General features: G+C 42.0%; 2 protein-coding genes across 2 annotated transcripts in view; one reads left to right on the top strand and one right to left on the bottom strand.

Moving 5' to 3' along the window:
* Positions 1–13611, bottom strand: part of T265_04355 (hypothetical protein) — a gene marked incomplete at both ends in the record, with an annotated part of 38465 nt that extends 24854 nt beyond the window's left edge. The window contains one exon of the mRNA XM_009169076.1: positions 12480–13611. Within this exon, the coding sequence (XP_009167340.1) occupies positions 12480–13292 (813 nt within the window). The remainder of the gene's footprint in view (positions 1–12479) is intronic.
* A 2306-nt stretch (positions 13612–15917) lies between these two features.
* T265_04356 (hypothetical protein) overlaps positions 15918–18385 on the top strand; it is a gene marked incomplete at both ends in the record, with an annotated part of 5586 nt that continues 3118 nt past the window's right edge. Inside the window, one exon of the mRNA XM_009169077.1 lies at positions 15918–16116. Within this exon, the coding sequence (XP_009167341.1) occupies positions 15918–16116 (199 nt within the window). The remainder of the gene's footprint in view (positions 16117–18385) is intronic.

An 18385-nucleotide genomic window follows, 5' to 3' on the forward strand; every position in this document is an offset into this window, starting at 1 on the left:
GGCAGCGAAGTATGAAAGCCATTACCAACAAACTCAGCTGCGCTGGTCACTGCCGTCTTCTTGGATGAGGACCCAGAGATGGTCCACATCAGTGGTTAGAGACATTGTCAGACATGGCCCAGTCGCGCCCTCAATGGCGCCCGTGCATCCAAGCTATTGCCTTCAATGCATAGCTCCCTTCTTAATCGCCCAACTTACCAGTCCACTGATAGTGCCGTATTTACGCACCAATTTATCAGCTCTCGCCTTCAATGTGCCACCTCCCCGAATCGTCGGTGAACGAAAGTGTGGCAGCTAAAACCACCGTACAACAAGTACGCGGTTATTGCAGCTGACAATGTTGATGATGATGATGATGATGAGTGCGTGGAGTACTGATGAAGGTACCTGGTTTGGTCCTAAAATATCCAGATATCATTCAACTTATGGGGGACGAAACTCAATATACTGATGGCGGAGCTTACCGCACTTTAGCACAACTACTTCATTTAAAAGCGAAGCTTAAGGAAACTAACTGATCGGTAATGTGTTTTGAAGGATGAACCAGAAAGAAACAAAGAAAAACAGACAAACGTTCTGTCCAAAGAATGAGAATACTTCCACTGGCTATGAATCAAATACGACGTTTCTTTATGTTATGATGAAAATAAAAAATACGACTTAAAACATCCCAAATGCAATGGGTTTTGATCTACAAGTGACAGGCCAAAGTGTATTATTCTTCTGGCGGCCTTAACAGTTCACTACCTTTCATAGACGTATCGGTCAAGTTTGACTACTTATTGCTCTTTTTAAGACTTAGTTTTTAATGAAGAAAATGGAAAGCTAAAAGTAATCGATGTGTGTGTAAGTACGGTAAGCCATAAATTTTCCAAACCCAACTTCTCAATAAGAATAAAGTTAAAGCAACACATTTATTTCTGTAACCGGCCTGTTACTAAGATCTCCACATGTTTTTCGTGTAGTCCAGGGTCGCTCTTTGAAAACGGAAGAAAACCAATCAGCCAGTTCTATTACTTCTCACAGGCATTCTAGGTAAGAGGACATATTTGCATAAATTCCCAGATCTTGTGGTCAACAAATGAGTTCGGCCCAGCGAACGGATGAGATATCAGCCCATTATTCCAACGATCTGGGTTTATCTCATACATGGGTGCCTTTGAAGTAATTTCCGGCATCCATTTGGACAATCTGCTTCAAAAATTAATTTGTACAAAACAGACGTAATACGCTACCCATGATGTTATTGGAAATTCTTCAACAGCCCATGACCGGTTTTGTCCTTCTTGGGGCTCATCAGGTAGGCGCAGCCCCAGAGTTTTCGTCAAATTTATGTTCTACTTGAACCCTAATTGTAGGCAGTTAGCAAAATACACTCATTTGCAGATAAATTTGGTTTTGCTAGAGACTCACCTGGAATCCCGCTGAATCTCTCGTTTATGATGTTCTTAAGCAACTGAGTAGTGTATTACGTCTATGCACGTATGGCGACATATCGAATATCGTACCAACTGAAACATGAGGCGGCCTGATGCAGCACATTCAGTTGCTTGGAAACATCACAAACGAGAGATTCAGCTGGGTTTGAGGTATGTCTCTCGCAAAACCAAATTCGTTTGCAACTGGGTGTATTTCACTGTACAAAAACACTTTCAAGCCTTGATTTTCGCGCTCGTAAGTCCGAAAATAGCAGCTCAAATACAACTATTCATTTTATGGCAAACATTTCCCAGAACGGAGACTTATTTGTGTCCGTTGTGAATGCGAATAGCATCAAGTGATTGTACAACAGCATGTCGGATGGATGGATTTTTTGCAACTTCTGGGTGTGCCAGTTGTTTGGCTGTGTTCTAAAAGCACGTCCGCAGTATGCTCATCACTCGATTCGTTGGTTCCATAACCGAGATAGCATTCTTCTTTTACGTGCTCTGTTAACTCAGATTTCAATTTTTATATTTATTGTCCGTTTTTGTGTGCAGTGTACAAGTTTTCCTCTTGTTAAGATGATACAACAAGCTTGAAAATACCAAGATTGCCGTTTAATATGGACATGAAAAGGCTGGTACCGTGTGGAAGATGGAGAAATCCACATGGTACCTAATGACGTTGGACAAAATATGGGAATCACAAATAGGTTCAATGCTGAAGGTCACACATTGATTAGGGTAGTGTTGAGTTCCCGTTATCCTAGCCCCAGTGCATAATTTGGTCAATATATCCATGATGTGGTCTTTGTGACAAATAGCAAGCAAGTAAAATAATTTTTCCCGTAAATTTACAAACTACTTATATGAACAAGCAGTTCTTTCAGCCCTTGACATATTAGAGCCGCAACAGACAGTTACTCAGTGTGACGAGATTTGTGGATTTTCAATTAGGACTTTGTTCTGGATGTGAAGCTGACGTATGCGAAAAACCGAAGAATCTCCACATATTTGTTTCATCCCTATTTGGAGTCATCAACAATGCGACCTTCCAGGTAGTATTTTGAACACTCAAACTTTCGGCCACAAGCGGCTAACCAGCAGTGCGTTTAACTCGCACTTTCATTTCACTCATCCTTCAATCTAGAAATTCACATCACGTGTTCACACGTTAACTAGTAACCCGAGTAACGACTTTTCAGTTGGAAATTTCACTCGTCTTATCAACTACTATTCCTTTTGAACCTTGCATTTTGACACAGATGGGCTCCACTGACAAGAGACATCTCTATTGGAAATGACGGAATCTTCTTACATTACCAGCAGTCGATAAGTAGTTCAGATGAGCGAAACAACCTCCTTAAGAGGTCGTCAGCCGAGAGGCCATTCCGTACGTGACCACGTGATGTGGACTCCATGAGTGAAAGACGAGTGAGCCTATGTCCATTTTGAGTGAAAGCTAGTCACACCGCTGATCAGCCACTGGTGACTACATGGTTGGGTGTTCAGCCACTCTGACCGGAAGTTCGTGGGTTTGAAACTCCGTGAGTTTCATAATAGGCACAATGCTCGTGATTCCCAAAAGTGTGAAACATCTGTACAGTACTTTTTTGCTTTTCAGCATATATTAACTCCACTTTTAGGACGAAATATCTACTATAATCTGGTCAGACAAGAAGTATTAGCTGTTCTCAGCTATTCTACATAAGCCCAAGCAAAAACGAAGAAAACGGCGTACTGAAGGTGCCTCCTCAAATGTTAACGAAACATGCGTAGACCAATTGTCCAGCTCGCCGGACAAACCCACAAATAAGCTATCCCCTTTGAAGATATCTTGGGTCGCAGTTCAGCACTTTTGAACTACAGGATTTAAAGTGAACATCCTTTAAGGGTTTGCTCAGTTTGCAGTTAAACTCTGAGTGTTCCAATTCGAATTTGAATGCGATCTATCACCTTTATTTGACAAAAAAGGAATCTTATTCCAGTGATATCATTGCTGTCATTGGACTGTTATCCTAAACTATCATCAGTCCAAAACGCTTTTTTTCAGCCGCAAGAACCGGAAAACCATTCGTTGCTCTGATATGTTAATCAGTTGAAGGATTCTGTCTAAAACAAAGAAAACTAAGGTCTTATCATAAGTCATCAATACAGCTTATAATCCATCAGTTGTTAAAATCTAAAGTTTCCTTCAAAGAAGCCCACTTCGTTTCATTTAAGATGACATGAAACTTCTATTTTTGATCCTGGTCGCGGTGACTCATGAGAATTTTTTCTGGCCACGAATGTTGCGCATACTGTTTGCGGTGCGTGAGAGGACTTTACAACATTGCTGATTCGAGGCAACAGAAAAATCCCATTTTCGTTTCTCCGGAACTATTTCTAAATTGCCGCTCTTAATTTCTATCTGATTTGGTGGGTTAAGAAATTATAAATGGCCTTTTTCTATTCGTATTTTCTCAACAGTCTTTATTAATTGTGTCCCAGGTGTTTAGAGACCACTCCTTGGACTCGTACAAGGTCGTGAATGAACTATCCGTGAGCCATTCCACAGTTCCATTAAGATGGATGTCGCTAAATTCAGCAAGGTGCCTAACTGCTGTGCTACTCGAAGGAAGCACGAGGACTGGGATACTGCCAGGTTGCCCAAGCATAGACAGGGAAGTCGAGTGGCAGAGGTCGGGTTCAAACCACGGACCTTCCGATCAGTAAATTCGCGCTCCTACCACTTGAGTCATCTCGCCCCCTAGCATAAGCTACTACTTGTCAAATATTTTTGGACTTTAAAACACTTAGCGCTCTCTTATTTGCCCACGTCTTAACAAGGACACACTGAACAGCTGTCATTATGGAACCACAGGCTGTGGCCTGCAACTCGTATTACACAGTAGATTAGAATCATTTTCAGGATATGGCAGAACGACCCCACGACAGGGCCGACTGTCATGGGGGCGGAGGATGGCAATAATTGTACTGTAAGAAAAGAATAAAACTTTTGTTCTAGCCGAGTGTTTAATGCAGTTTTTATGGTCGCTGGAAATCGCTGGACCTATGCAGACCTCGTCCGTCCCCATAGTCTATGTCATAACGAACGCGAATTTGTGCTACCCAGCTGGACTCAAAAGAGGCGATAAGATGAAATAATAAGTCAAAAATACAGTTACGAAACGAAGACCATTATTGGTAGCTGGATAAATGTTAAGTTATCACGTAGTGCACTATCCTATGCTTCAGCTTCGTTACCGTTTGTATGTAGCCTGCATAATACTTCAAACATGGCCATGAACAATGTTTCCGAGGCCGGAGGGATAATTTATGATATCAATAGTTTATTGTGGGTAAATGATACGGGGCGCCTCAAATATGAGACCATCACTTGGGCAACAAACTAGGAATGTCCAGGACATGGAGGTATTTTCTCATAATGAAGAACACTGTCGTGTTGTCAGAACTGTCCCCCAATCGGCGTGTTCTATTCTATATGGTTTCACTTCCGAAAACGGTGCTGTAAAACGGACAACGCTTCACATGTTGTTTCCCCATTAAATATCATACGCTTTTTCATGAAAGAAGGTAATACTCCACTTGTAAAGATTTAGAAGGTGTCTAGCTGGTTTACGTTTTCAGGGTATACTTTCTTCCGTAGATTTGTGACAAAAATTAGGTTAGAAAAGAAATAAGTACTACTTATCGTCTTAGCGTATCACGTAAAGAGAGTGATCGCTGAGCTATGAGATCTTACATATATCTGTTTCGTTAAGTTTACGGTATCTTCACCGTGGAACTTTTCGCTATAATGAACAATGTATCCGTTGAATGTGACTTACCCCGGGGGAGCTTACGGTGTGGAAAAGAGGCTTCGTTCCGTCCGAGCATGTGCTAACTGCATGCGTGAATATGCAGAAGTGCTGAGTGAAATTAGGGCGGGCTTGGGGAACTGCACCAACGCGTATTAGAGATTATGCGTGTCAGCTGACGCCCACCATCGTTCCTTTTGGTCCTCATGGATGTAAAAACCTGGCGAGACGAGGTGTGTAAGACGTTTTGGACCAGAAAGTCCTACTGAGAAAATTGAAAGTCAAGTAGGTCTGTTAGATTCTGACTTTCCATTGAAGAGCCAAAAGGGTTTCGACATGTCCAATACCTAGACATCTTAGTTTAATTCGTACTACCATTTCACACTCAAACAAACTGGAAGTCAAGTTTCATCTGAACTACAATAGGATGACTTTATTGGAATATACGCCGGATCAATCGATTTTAAGCTAATCAATAACGTGACGTCAAATCGCTCTGCTACACAATCGTACAGCTAAACGTAATCACGTGAGTGCATAAGCGTATTTCTACCTATCAAAGATAGGACGTGTCAAACTTCCTCAGGATGCATTTTATTTAGCAAGGAAAAAAACCATTTTTTCAATACTTCACTCGTTTATGAAGGAAATAGTTAAGTGCAAATTTTGGTCTGCCGAACTTAATGAGGACCCACCAAAAACTTGTAAGTCGTTCTAGCCGAGAATACTACATGATTGACCCCAGAAACAGCATCAGCAGTAAAACAGGAGCACTTGATGGGGAACACGCACAAGAGACAGGAAAAATGCAACGTGAGTGTTGGATGCCATCTGTCCCTAGAGGGGGGCTTATGGATACACATACAATCGCTGGAAGTTAATTCACAATCAACTCCATTATCAAAATGCCAAGACGAATTGACCATGGATGGATTGTTCTACAGCCTATACGGGTTTCGTCTGTATTTAACAAATCAAGTGAGATTATCGGTTCCCATTGGAATAACGTTAACCTTGTCAGCAAAATAAGGACTAATCTGGTTTAGTCTTCCATAGACTGTGATATGCATAGTGACCAATCATTCTTTATTCCACCAAAAGCTACACAATACTCCCCACTTTAAGGACTGACTGCACATTGGCTGACTGTAACACATTATGGATGTCTCTCGATCCTAAAATGGGGATTCCACAACCATATAGCAGTAGTACTGAATACCACAATGTTTCAGTCAAATTTTCTTGAACGATGAGACAAAATCGATTCACAGAACGCGGCGTCCAGACTTAATCGATTTTCATGTTATAATTTCTGTCTGCTTAGACATGCATTCGTCTGTCGCACGCGGAATGTCTCTTTCATCAAATATATTTATTGTTATCACGGCTGTTTGGCTGTTCATTTACTATCTATTTTGATCATAGGCGGAATCACTCAATAAGTCGGAAGTAATTTTATAGTAACTAAGAGCTGCTTCAGAATGAAGTCTTCCTCGATTTACCTTTCAGTCAAGACCGAGAAAGGGACATCCAGTTTGAGAGCCAACCTTTTGGGAGTTTGACGGATGACTGCCAGTGCACTTGAAAAGCTGACAATCAACAAATATTTCGTTAATTGGAATGAAATCCAATGAAACGTAAGTCCAAGAAAAGCATGTCAAAATGATCGACCCTGCTTAATCGACTGGTGATACAAACCAGGAACCAGAATGCCTGGTGATAATGATGAATATTGGTCCTGAACGACGAATCTGCGACACTTAAAGTAATTTAAACGAGTACTACCTACTTCATCGGTAAATTTATGCAAATTATGCAGTTGTTTGCACTCCAATACTTGTGCTTTTGGATTCGACCAGAGCACCTGTGGTCTGTTGCGACTTCGGTCAGTGGCGTTGGACACCCCTTCTGCACTACTCGTCTTATTCAGTAGCCAAAATTCCAAATGTTGACATCAGAAAAACGGGGCCTAGGTTGTCCTTTAAGGACGGTAGTCTCAGCCTCTGAAGGATCACTCAAGAGAATCCAAGCTATACGGTTTGTTCGGTTTGAGCTACTACCGATGTATACATCCCCGTGATTCAGTCCTTGGGAGAATAACTGTACTTCGAGGCACTCAGTTCATGGGGAGACAACACTCGGACGTATGAAAAGCAAAAGATGCTGATGAAGTGAGCAAGTATGTTATCAGAAAGTTCGGTAAAATGTAACAGCTCATAATTACTTCGCTCGCCAACGTTGATTTGCTTTGTGACTTCCACTTCGGCAGAACGGACAGTGTGGCCCAGCAGAAGCGATTACATCCCATGGAAGTTTTGGCTATCCATGCACATTGAACCAAATTTATGTCATTGTCCCGCCAGTTTCGCTGACGAGACAGACCAAATTTTAACAGGATTACCACCCAGTTCATCTTACCAGTGTAACGGTGATACTACTGATTGGGGGCATACGAGTAGTTTTCTCAGTTACCACCCAGTTCATCTTACCAGTGTAACGGTGATACTACTGATTGGGGGCATACGAGTAGTATGTTTTCTCAGTAATATCACCGTTACACCAATCTTTGCAAACACAATCCACTGCAACCTCATTGGCCACTCTCATGTGGTTCCAAACCGATACAGCTGTAAGCCGAGATAGACAAACGCGACAAAGGCGAAGTCATCAGTCTGACGATGACCTTTTGTATGATCTAACGGGATTCATCTAACCATTCATATTTTCAGGAAAAGTTAATTCCAATTCTGATGTACTTCACTTTTTTTGAGTTGTAAGTAATTTCCTGAAAGGTTAACTACCTTGTTAGCCCGCACTTTTTTAACGACGGGTGAGTGGGGGATCACCTACATACACAGTGAAAATAGGGCTATCTTACATACATGCACTTTCCTGTATGGGGCGCAGAGGTGTTCTAGTACAAGAAGCCGACCTGTCGACAACGTTGTCTGCGCATTGCCACTGTCTTTTGAATTTAGAGAATCCTTGGACCAATCGACTATGGACTATGGCCTTGAGGTTTGATCGGTGTGGTAATGATTACAGCGTGGCGAGGTGTGACCAATAAGGAATCAGAATGATGAGTTTGAAAACCTACAGTCTCTGTACGATGGAGTACGACCAAATCTAAGTGCAAAACCGGCGAATTTCCCTTCTTTTGCAAACTAATTGGTTCTTTCTCACCTGGAACCAAGCTGAATCTTTCGTTTATGATGTTCTCAGACAAAACGTTTTAGCAATAAGTCAAATACATCACCCGAGAAGTACCAGACGAAGCATTTCGGTTAATGAAAAACTGTAAGAACACGTCTAGATGACTAATCGTCCTAAAGTTATTGATCGGTTATGGACGACATCCAGACATAATATCGAAATCGCACAAGTTCACCATGTTTTCTCATGAATTTTTCATGACAACACAATATTAATGGAAGAAAACCTGAGAAATCTAAGAACATCAAGTTTGGCACCAAAAGTTGTTGAATTCAGTCAGTACGCCGGTTTTTATAACCCAATTAGGCACTGATTATCCGCAAGTCTGAAACCAGGACCATGAAGTGGATAGGCTTTCACGAGTGAGTACAATTCTCTGCCTGCCGACATACCCCTATCTATAAATTCTAATTCTTTTTTCATCACCACTACTGTTATGCCTTTAGGAAACCTCGATCTACAAACTAAAGACACAGGGTAAACCTGACTGTCAAAAACTGTTACGTGTGCAACGACAATGCCACACCCATTTGTATCGAAAAGCTGCACCTGACTGACGGTAAGTAGAAAAAACAGTCGAGAATAGACGTGGTTATCGCTGTTCGAAAATATGAGGTTGCCTCGAAAATATCACAGAGGATGTATTGGCACATTATACGCACCACAATTTACGGTGAAACCTTTTTCTCGTGTTTTGACATCATACGTTTTGGTAAGCTCAACTTGAATGTGAATATGCATATCATCACACACTATTAAGTCAGAGACCACGCACAGCGTGGCACAATTTTTTTTTTCAACCAAGTGAAGTTGATGAGACTCACTCAAGTTTATTTCGAACAGCCGAATGGTGTTTCGCCATAGATACAATCTGCACGTGGGTGCACGTGTCGTCCTACAGTAAGTCTAAGGATAGACCTGCATACGCAACAGCAACACCGAAATGCGTTGTTCTTCTAAATTGCACAATTTCACGAATGTGTCCAATGAGAACGCCTGCAAGTGATCCATGTTGGCCTTACCTACCGCAAATGTGGCCCATGTTCTAGGTCGACCTGACCAGGCTAGAGTAATCTAGCTATGGGTTCAATGCAGACACATGCAGACATCTTCGCAGATTTGGGTTCAGAAATTCGAATCTTGACCATTTTAACCAAAATTACCAGTTTGCCTTCATAGTAGCCAGTCACGGTTGAAGGAACCCAAACAAGAAGAGACGCAGAATAGATACAACTGCTTTGAAATGACGGATGGTCTTCTGACCACTCATGCAGTAACAGTGTTATACAGCTGGATAATGATCTGCGGTTAAAAGTGACTGCCTACCCGTGTCACTGTTGTTAATTTGAGTGTTGTGTTGACCTCCATTTTCACCAGAAACTCTGATTTACATACCAATCTGGTTTTGACGGGAGACTCAACGGAATCTCTCGTTCATGGTGATATGGGCGGTTTGATGCATTCATGCATTTTGGATAATTTGTTAACGCTCTCATTATCACTGATCTGTTCCTTTATTTTGTCACCTCAGTCGGCTCCTAGTTGAGTGGTATTCGCTTACTAGTCACGATTCGCCTTGTGCTTACAACCGAGTTCCAGCTCGGATTTAGTAAACTTCAGAATGAAGTTGCTAATGGCCTTCTCTTCACTTTAAAGTCTGCAAGAGATGCTGTGTGGGCGAACAATTGAAATTATTTAGTGGTATCTACGAGTGTAGAATTGTTCCCTGATATACTGCTGCGTAGTACCTAAGTTTCGGAGGTCTCCCATACAATGCCATCGTCGTATAAAGATTAATCCATGCAAGGAACATCGTTTTCACATGAGGAGTACTCTCATCAGTTTCTCTAGACCAACATGAATCAGACACTTGTTTGTTACCATGCATCGAACACCCAATGGATAAGCTTTCATATTTTCACACTCAGACTGCTTTAATGCCTATCGGTACAAAGGTCCTTTACACAGGAAGTGTGTTCAAGCCAAAATCGAAGTGTGGTCCTATATTTCTGGCTTGGCGGTATTCGCATGTCTGTTTGAGGCAACAGAAGTGCATATTCCACCTGAGGTGATATCCATGTAATGGGGTTTTGTATTTTTTTCCAAGGCTGCACCGCTGCAACTGAGGCTTTCCGAGCATTATCCTTGTAAGTGAAGAGAGAGAGAGAGAGAGAGAGAGTGATCTAAAACGCTCGGTTAAGACCGAAAGAATGTAGATCCAAAGCTAGGTGATCAAGTCGGAGACCGGTATTAATACACTAATGTGATCACAAAAGTCACCAAAGTAGACGCACCGTAGTGGATCATTTGAGTTCAAAATAGGTATCGACCAGTGTTTTGTAATTCCAGATGTGTGTATGACTTGTAGCTCACCATTACCGTATTTTTTTACTCAGGCGATCAACGTAACCACAAAAGTAACTATTAAAATATTACGATTTTTAATCTTGTCCAGTTCCACCATTGTATCTTTTTTTTACAAAAATCGGGGATAAAGTCGTGGTGGACAAGAAATCGCAGCATGAACCGGGTAGTGACTTCATATCACATGTGATCAGTGGAAAGTGTTGAACGAAATATAAAGGTGCGAATCACAATCACTCAACTAGAATCTGACGCTCACACTCACAAGGCAATTCCACAAGTTGACGGGGCAACTGTGACATTAGATGTTTGCAACTAAGGAGAACAACCTTGAGAATCCGAAGCGGAACCACTTCAAGGTTCTACGAGGACTGTATAAACACAAGAGAGGTGACACTACAATAGAAATGCCCTACTTTGCAGGCTCGGGATTACTGACAGACTGTCAACTTCAGCGGTTGGCCCAGCCAACACCGTACGTACACCTGTATCGTCATATTAGTGTGCTTTACTCGACTGGACTAGACTTACTTGGTTCGTTAAATAATTTGGGCAAGGATGAGTAAGTGGTACACGTCACAACTAAAAACAAACTCAGTGTAATACAGCTGAAAAGTACAGTTCTTGATAGCCACGAGTGAATTCTTTACGTCCTTATTCACGTTGGTTTCGTGGTACGAAAATCACGGATCATGACGATTCAAGATTCGGTTCCCGACAGGGATTAAGCGCTCCCAAAACACCCCATCGAAGCATTCTCTCTGAACAGTGCATTTTGCCTCTTCCTTTGGCTAAACAAAACGCGTTCACGACGAGAGTTGCAGCTAATTTGAAAGCACCCATGCAGGGAATCGTTCATGTGCAAGTCCGTAACGTTGTCCACCAAGCTACTTAACCGAAAAATTTCTGAGTCAACCCTACTGATATCAAACAAATGTATTTTCACACAGATGAAATTCGGAACTGTTTGGCTCAGAACACTCGCCCTCGAACTAACGTTTGTATCGATGATATATCATGTCATCGGCAAGTTTCTCAAGAGCATCGAGCGACATGACTTGTCAGGTTTCAGTGAACTTCCCCTTCGAAGAAAAGTTCAGGAAAGCGTTTTCTCATCATCTTTCATGAAGATAGCCAAACAGTCTTGAGCTAACCTGACGATAGTGTCGCTGTCGTACTTACGCGAGTCAAAGGCGAACTCCTAACAAGGTCTAATCGCAGCCATGTTCTGTTGCCCTAATTGTAAATGAAGCCTTTTGTTCGGTGTGAAGTTTCGATAGGGAAGGCTTCCGTTCGACGACAGTTTATAAAAAAAAACTTTAAGGGGCATCAACTAGGAGAACAGACACGCGCAAAGTTTTAAAGTCATTGAATAAAATCAACTATTAACGACTGCAGCTTCCGGTGGTTTACGCAGGTGTTCGGTAGGCAAAAATTCGTTGACGCATGCAATGATGTTGGGGCAGCTAACGATAACAATTAGGATGAATAATTTCATGTAGCCTCGGTGCCTATTAAGAGAGTGACTGTTCGATTTGTAAGTAAATGAGCAAAAGCCGACGGCTGAATCACCGGGATATGAGACCGAGGTATATGTTGTGCGGAACCACACGAGTTACTGGCTCGAACGCAGAATATCTTTCAAAATTTGGTCGAAAACAAACACACAACTGCCACTTACCGAACCTGCGCTCTGGGAAGCGGTATCGCATCCTGACCAGGACGGACACAGATTTGAGTGATTCATAAACACTGCACGGTGCTTATCGGGACCAAACTCATGGAGATAATCTGAACAGTCAGTTTCATCTGTTTCATCCACCGAGCACAGTAACCATTCCCAGCAATACTGCGATTTGTCAAGTGGTCTGGAATGACGTTCTTTCATGATCGAGTCATCAACCGAACCAAGTGGACAATTTTCTGAAGGCAGATTCGACAATCGCATTGTGTAACTATTCCCCTCCAAAGTGTCTTTGAGTTCGTTGTCTGTACTGCCTAAGCATTGCTTTATTAGGCGAAGAAACAATCGCTTTTGATGAACAAAGTCTTCATTCTGACAAGAAAGACCATCGTTTTTCTTCAACAAGTTACGACAACTCGGGCAGTGATAGATTTGCTCCAGTTGATGCAAGACTCCGAGATACCGTTTTTCTAGATTGTCACCACCACCGGTGTATGAGGGGATCTCAGTCGAAGTCAACTGAGAAACAAACACAACTGATTCATGTCTAGGACAAAGGGCTTTTCTCTTTTGTAACTCATTGAGACAGTCGAGAATTTTGTGGAATGTTCTAACCGTCAGGTGTCTTCCACACACAGCCTTTGAACCTTTATGGCTGTGTGAATTCATATACTTTGCGGTAGTAGAATCTGATGAATGGGATCGCTCTTTGGCTACAGGTTCATTAGCGGCCGACCAGGTACTTTTCCCGCAATGTAGTCCGAAGGTTGTGTGACCGAATGAGTAAGTTGGTGTTCCAGTAATCGCCATCCCAGTACATACGGTGCATGAGCAGTTTCCGTTGTGTCGCGCTAACTCGTGCAACGATGGTCGTGTCGTATGTGTGACCCCGGGTTATCAATCATCTGCTCTTCACCATTGCAAACTCGCCAATACGACATTGCACCAATGCGCCAATGGGTGAGGCGCTATGTGATTGGTGCAAACAAACGGTAGCCACGCCGCTTCGTGCGTACAACACCGTGTGCACCGAACTCCGCAAAACCAGACAAACGTGGTCGGTCTGGTCTGTGGAACTCTCGCAGTGTTACGCCCCGTCGGTCTGGCTTGCGTGAGAGTAGTAGTATACCACCTGTATGGCCCAATGAAAGCAGGCGATAGCAAAGATAGCCCGACAGCCAGATGACCAATGAAATATTTGCGAGCCAGAATGCCTGGTGGCGAAATGAAATCCACAAGGTGACGACAAGGGTTCGAGCAATTCGAGAAAACACATGAATCTGTCTGTGTGATCAGCTGGTCATGTTCGTCTATGTCCCCCGGGAATTTGTTCTCGGCTATTGCACGTAGGCGTTTTCCCCATACACGTAAATAGTCTCATTACGAATTTTTTGCTCTTGCTGGAAGGATGGGACAGCATTGGGTTGTCTAAGTATCTACATAACTAATTTATTGAGTAACAAATTTTCAAGCTCCTGTGATCTACCGTGCTGATATACATGTTATTGATCAAATATTGTGCGGCGACTGATTTTCAGCATGTTAGTGGCTCTGAGCAGATCGATATCACAATCGTATTGACGGTTACGTGTACGCATACTGGTATCAACGTCAAAAGACAACAGCGAGAGTAAGTTAGCTCCCTAAGAAGTAGTGTCAGATAAGAATGAAGTTCAGTAGGAGTAATACACACAACGAAGTGCTTCCAGTCAAACCAATTGGAAATTAATCACCAAAATTAACTTATAAAACTAATGACATGCGGATAGTCTCTCAATTCAACTCAATGATGATCTTAGTTAACTTGAGCGTTGAAGAAAGTATGAAAATCACGGAACCTAGTCACTTGGCCTGACGAAGCTTCTGTGTCAAAAGCCAAACGTTTCCCAGCTATAAATCTGTCGATTGTCACCAAACGTTTTCGAAACCGAACACGTACATACAGATTAAAGTTATGAAATTAGTCCATAGGAAACAAAATTTTACTCCATTCTCAAAACTTGAAGATGAGATCTAGTGAAGAGAGAGAACAAGAGTCAGGACGAGGGAAGTATGAACAGAGGATTGGTGCTCGTTCTTTACGAGGATCGATTTCTTCAGATGAAAAAACTGTGACGAATGATGAGTATTGTACCGAGTAGTGGAATACCAGATCAAGTCACGAAATTCTTGCTCAGGGAACATACTGAAATTGAAATTTGAGCTTGGGACATGCGCTGGACGTAAAGAATGTCGCAAAACTAAACATGGCCTGACTGACAAAAATTACCCAGTGGAATCATATTTATTTTCACAGTGGTTGCTGATCACTAGATTGACTGAAACAGCCTTTGAAATTCCCTAAAGGACGCACAAATGTTTTTTCAACTGAACGTTAACCTTTCAGTTCATCAGTAATCTGCAAATTGTTTCAGTAATTTTATTCTGCTATCGGGTGTCCGCACATCAGTCGGAGATGCTTTGGTTCCTTTAGTCCGTATATCCCATCAGGTGCTCAGAATATCGTTCAATCGCATTCAACTCGAAGTCCATTGGATTCAGCCAGATGTAACTTGACCTAACTTCATCCGTTGCAAGACATGTCGTCATCCAGAGATAAATAAAAAAAACCAATGAGTAGCATATCATCTCAGAAGAATATGCTGCGATATCTCGAATATATTACCAACTGAAAGATAATACGGCTTTTTCAGTTGAATCCCTCGTTATCACCAACGTAGTCTACAGATGAGCGTACGACTCGGTGTCCATGTCGAACCCAAGGCTGATGGGAACTCTGAAGTGGAGCCCAAGTGAGGGACGCACACAAGGGTGAAATTGGCTGTGAACTGCCGGAGAGTTTTAAGCAATCTCATGAGTACTGTGTTATCCCATGACACCTGAGGACACAAACAGGATATGTGTGACATTCAAATTTAAATTACAATATCTCTTCAACATTACGAAACATGTTGTCTAGATGGTTACGGACCGCACGAAGTATGTTTTGCTTTTTTGATGCGGTACGCAGTAGGGTCCAAAGCTTCTTCAGAAAGATACACTAAAAATCCAGACTAAAAATTAATCACCGGCTTTCTAAAAAGGCCAATTTTCCTCCACTACCCTCACCTACACATTAAATTGATTCCGACGTTGAAATGCGTTTCTATTTCTTGATTGGCTGCAACCGAATGTGATGCACTGGACGGTCTCACGTTTCAGGTCGCATGATTTTTGGCGCATCTCTAGACCTTGCTTAGACGCGGCACACTACTTATAAGGTTGCTAACAAATATTGGACAGCGCACTATCGGCTTCGCCCTTCTTCCGACTCACAAGACCACCGTAAATGATACGTTTAGTTGGAAAAATCTCAAATGAGAGTATTTGGCGAATTTGTTCTGATCATCAAGTAGAATATGGGGTTAAAGGAAACTAGGGGACCGCGTTTACCTGATGAGAATCGATGATGCCAACACGGTTGATGGTGAAGCGTTTGATACTAAACTATCCAACCCAAGGTCCGTGTGTGGAACGGGAGACCTGTGCAAGAAAATGAAACCAGTTGAAATTGGAACCACGGGAAATAAGGTCCTGCACGTTTGGTATTTTATTGATGGGAATATGGATGCTAGCGGGATGTTAGTGGGATCGGGTAGGACATAAAATTAAACGATACCGCGTCTACCTTATGAGCTCCAAGAAAGATAGAAAGGACCGAAGGCTGTCGAAAAGTCTTCAGCAGCCTTGTAAGTAGTTTCTTTATGAAGGTAACGCAAGGACTTCTGAATGACTGATAACTACGAAAAATTGCCACCAGAAAGCCCTGAAATCAGGCTTCGAGTTACGAAATGAAAACAGAAATGAAGGCTTTTACACTACTCCTAAAAATGCCGGGTTCTTTTCGAAATGTTGCTTTGCTGGCACGTCAATATGCAAACGAATTAAACAGACTTCCTTTTGGCAAAAACCGTGGGTGCTTGCATGGTCGCCATACATAGCGCAATCGAACCTGAAAGCGTATCATAACAGACCCTCAGCAGTCACGGTCAATCCATCCAGCAAACCGAGAATACTTGATTATAATCTGAGAGTTTTATTTCTCACAAGCTAGTGTAACAAACAACGCAATTCATTCATAGCTCGAGCACAGAAGTCACTATCAATCAATGCGTAGAATCACGTCTCAACTGTGTCACATTGCTGTGAAGTCAATCCTGCTAGAAACCCAATATATGCGAAGTCACTAAGAAGTCATCTTGTTTCTATCGATTATTACTTCTCTCTGTCTCAGGGAAAGCGCTGTGGATACTTGACTGAGGTAACCAAGCCAAACGTTCTGAGGCGTGATGCACTCACTGCCGAATTTCGCTTCAATTAGGCACCTAGCCATGAGGTATTATTCCGCCCAACAGGCCCCCTTATAATGATAGTTTATGCAGTTCGGGATTGTAACCGTTTACATTGGTTGGGAAGTTTGGGCGGACCGCTCCTTCAAAATATGACCGTTTTGTACTTTTTCAATTAAGTCAGAAGGTGGCTTGATCAAAAGAATGTCTGGAATTCGCATGACAATAATAGAATGGGTTGAGTTTTCACCTAGAAAAAAAAACTATTTAGTGTCAATAGAAAAGTGTTATACCTATGCGGCATTCGACAGGAATGGTGTTTGATGAATTAGAGTTCCGTTGGTTCTTCCTCTAAAAATCACTAACTATCCAGGCAAAATTTTTTTTGGGTTGGAAATACATTGGTTGAGAAACAGGCCAAATGTTAAGAAAAAAACGGTTGGCTTTGTATGGATGTCACGCATCCTATGGTCTATTTTTCGTTCGATAAACGGTCATGCTGTGATCACATTAACGAAATTATGGGTAGGTGAATAAAAGTTTGCCTCATTTCTTATTCCGGTGGCAAACAGCGTCACAGCAATGTTCTTATCAGTGTCATCACAAGGGCGGAGATGTTGGAGTGAGATAGTGCTTTGCAATCACACGTGATCGAAATAGGATTTAACATCATTGTTCAACATATATTTGGTTATCTCCTTTCTAGACTTTGGAGAGAGAGTCAGGCAATGAAGGGGGAATAAGACTGATGGAACGCATTCATTGTCAATTTAGTTCGATGTTTGTGGGTGTCGAAACTGTTTCTTTAACTGACTGCCGTGAAACCTGTCTCGTGTTTCAGTCGGAATGATAAACGACATTGTGCATCATAGTTTCTGAGCATAACAGACTCCCTATTTTCATTTGCGCACTGCGCCCATCACGTGAGCTCCAGTTAGGGTAAAATCGTCAAAGATCTTCCAATGACCTTTTGAGTAGTGTGCTGGATATGCGTCGCGCGCTTTACATTCTCATAATAATCCGCAAAGTGGGTGTATTGTTAGCCAAACTGCCACAGGCCATCAGCTGCAGCACTAAAATAATTTTCATTGGTTCATTGTGATTTGTTTAGTTTACGAACCATAGTCGTGTGCTACTGAGGATGAGTTCTTCCAAATTCGGAACATGTTTGAATTTACCTGAATTTCAAATTCGGAACATGTTTGAATTTTTTTACCTGAATTTACTGAAGGGTCAGACTGTAATTTCCGTTTCATGGCAATTTTGAGGCAGGTACAACGTTGGACACAAGCATTCTAAGCAGAACTTTTAGCGAAAACTGACAGAAAGTATTTCCTAAGCAGTGTTTCCTATATATATATATATATATATATAATTGGCAATCTAGTGCTTCTAGGCCGAGGGTAGCCTGACTCGAGTGACTGACAAAGCACTCGTTTATGCATTTGCCCCCTGTAGAGACCAGGTTGTTTCCCGATTGTTCATTATTCCGAATTGTTGAAGCGGACCATGATAAATTGGCTGCAAAGAAAAATAGTGGAGCTCAGTGAACTTTGGTTAACAATATTTGGCATT

This window comes from Opisthorchis viverrini (genome assembly GCF_000715545.1).
Source record: "Opisthorchis viverrini unplaced genomic scaffold opera_v5_71, whole genome shotgun sequence".
Lineage (NCBI taxonomy): Eukaryota > Metazoa > Platyhelminthes > Trematoda > Opisthorchiida > Opisthorchiidae > Opisthorchis > Opisthorchis viverrini.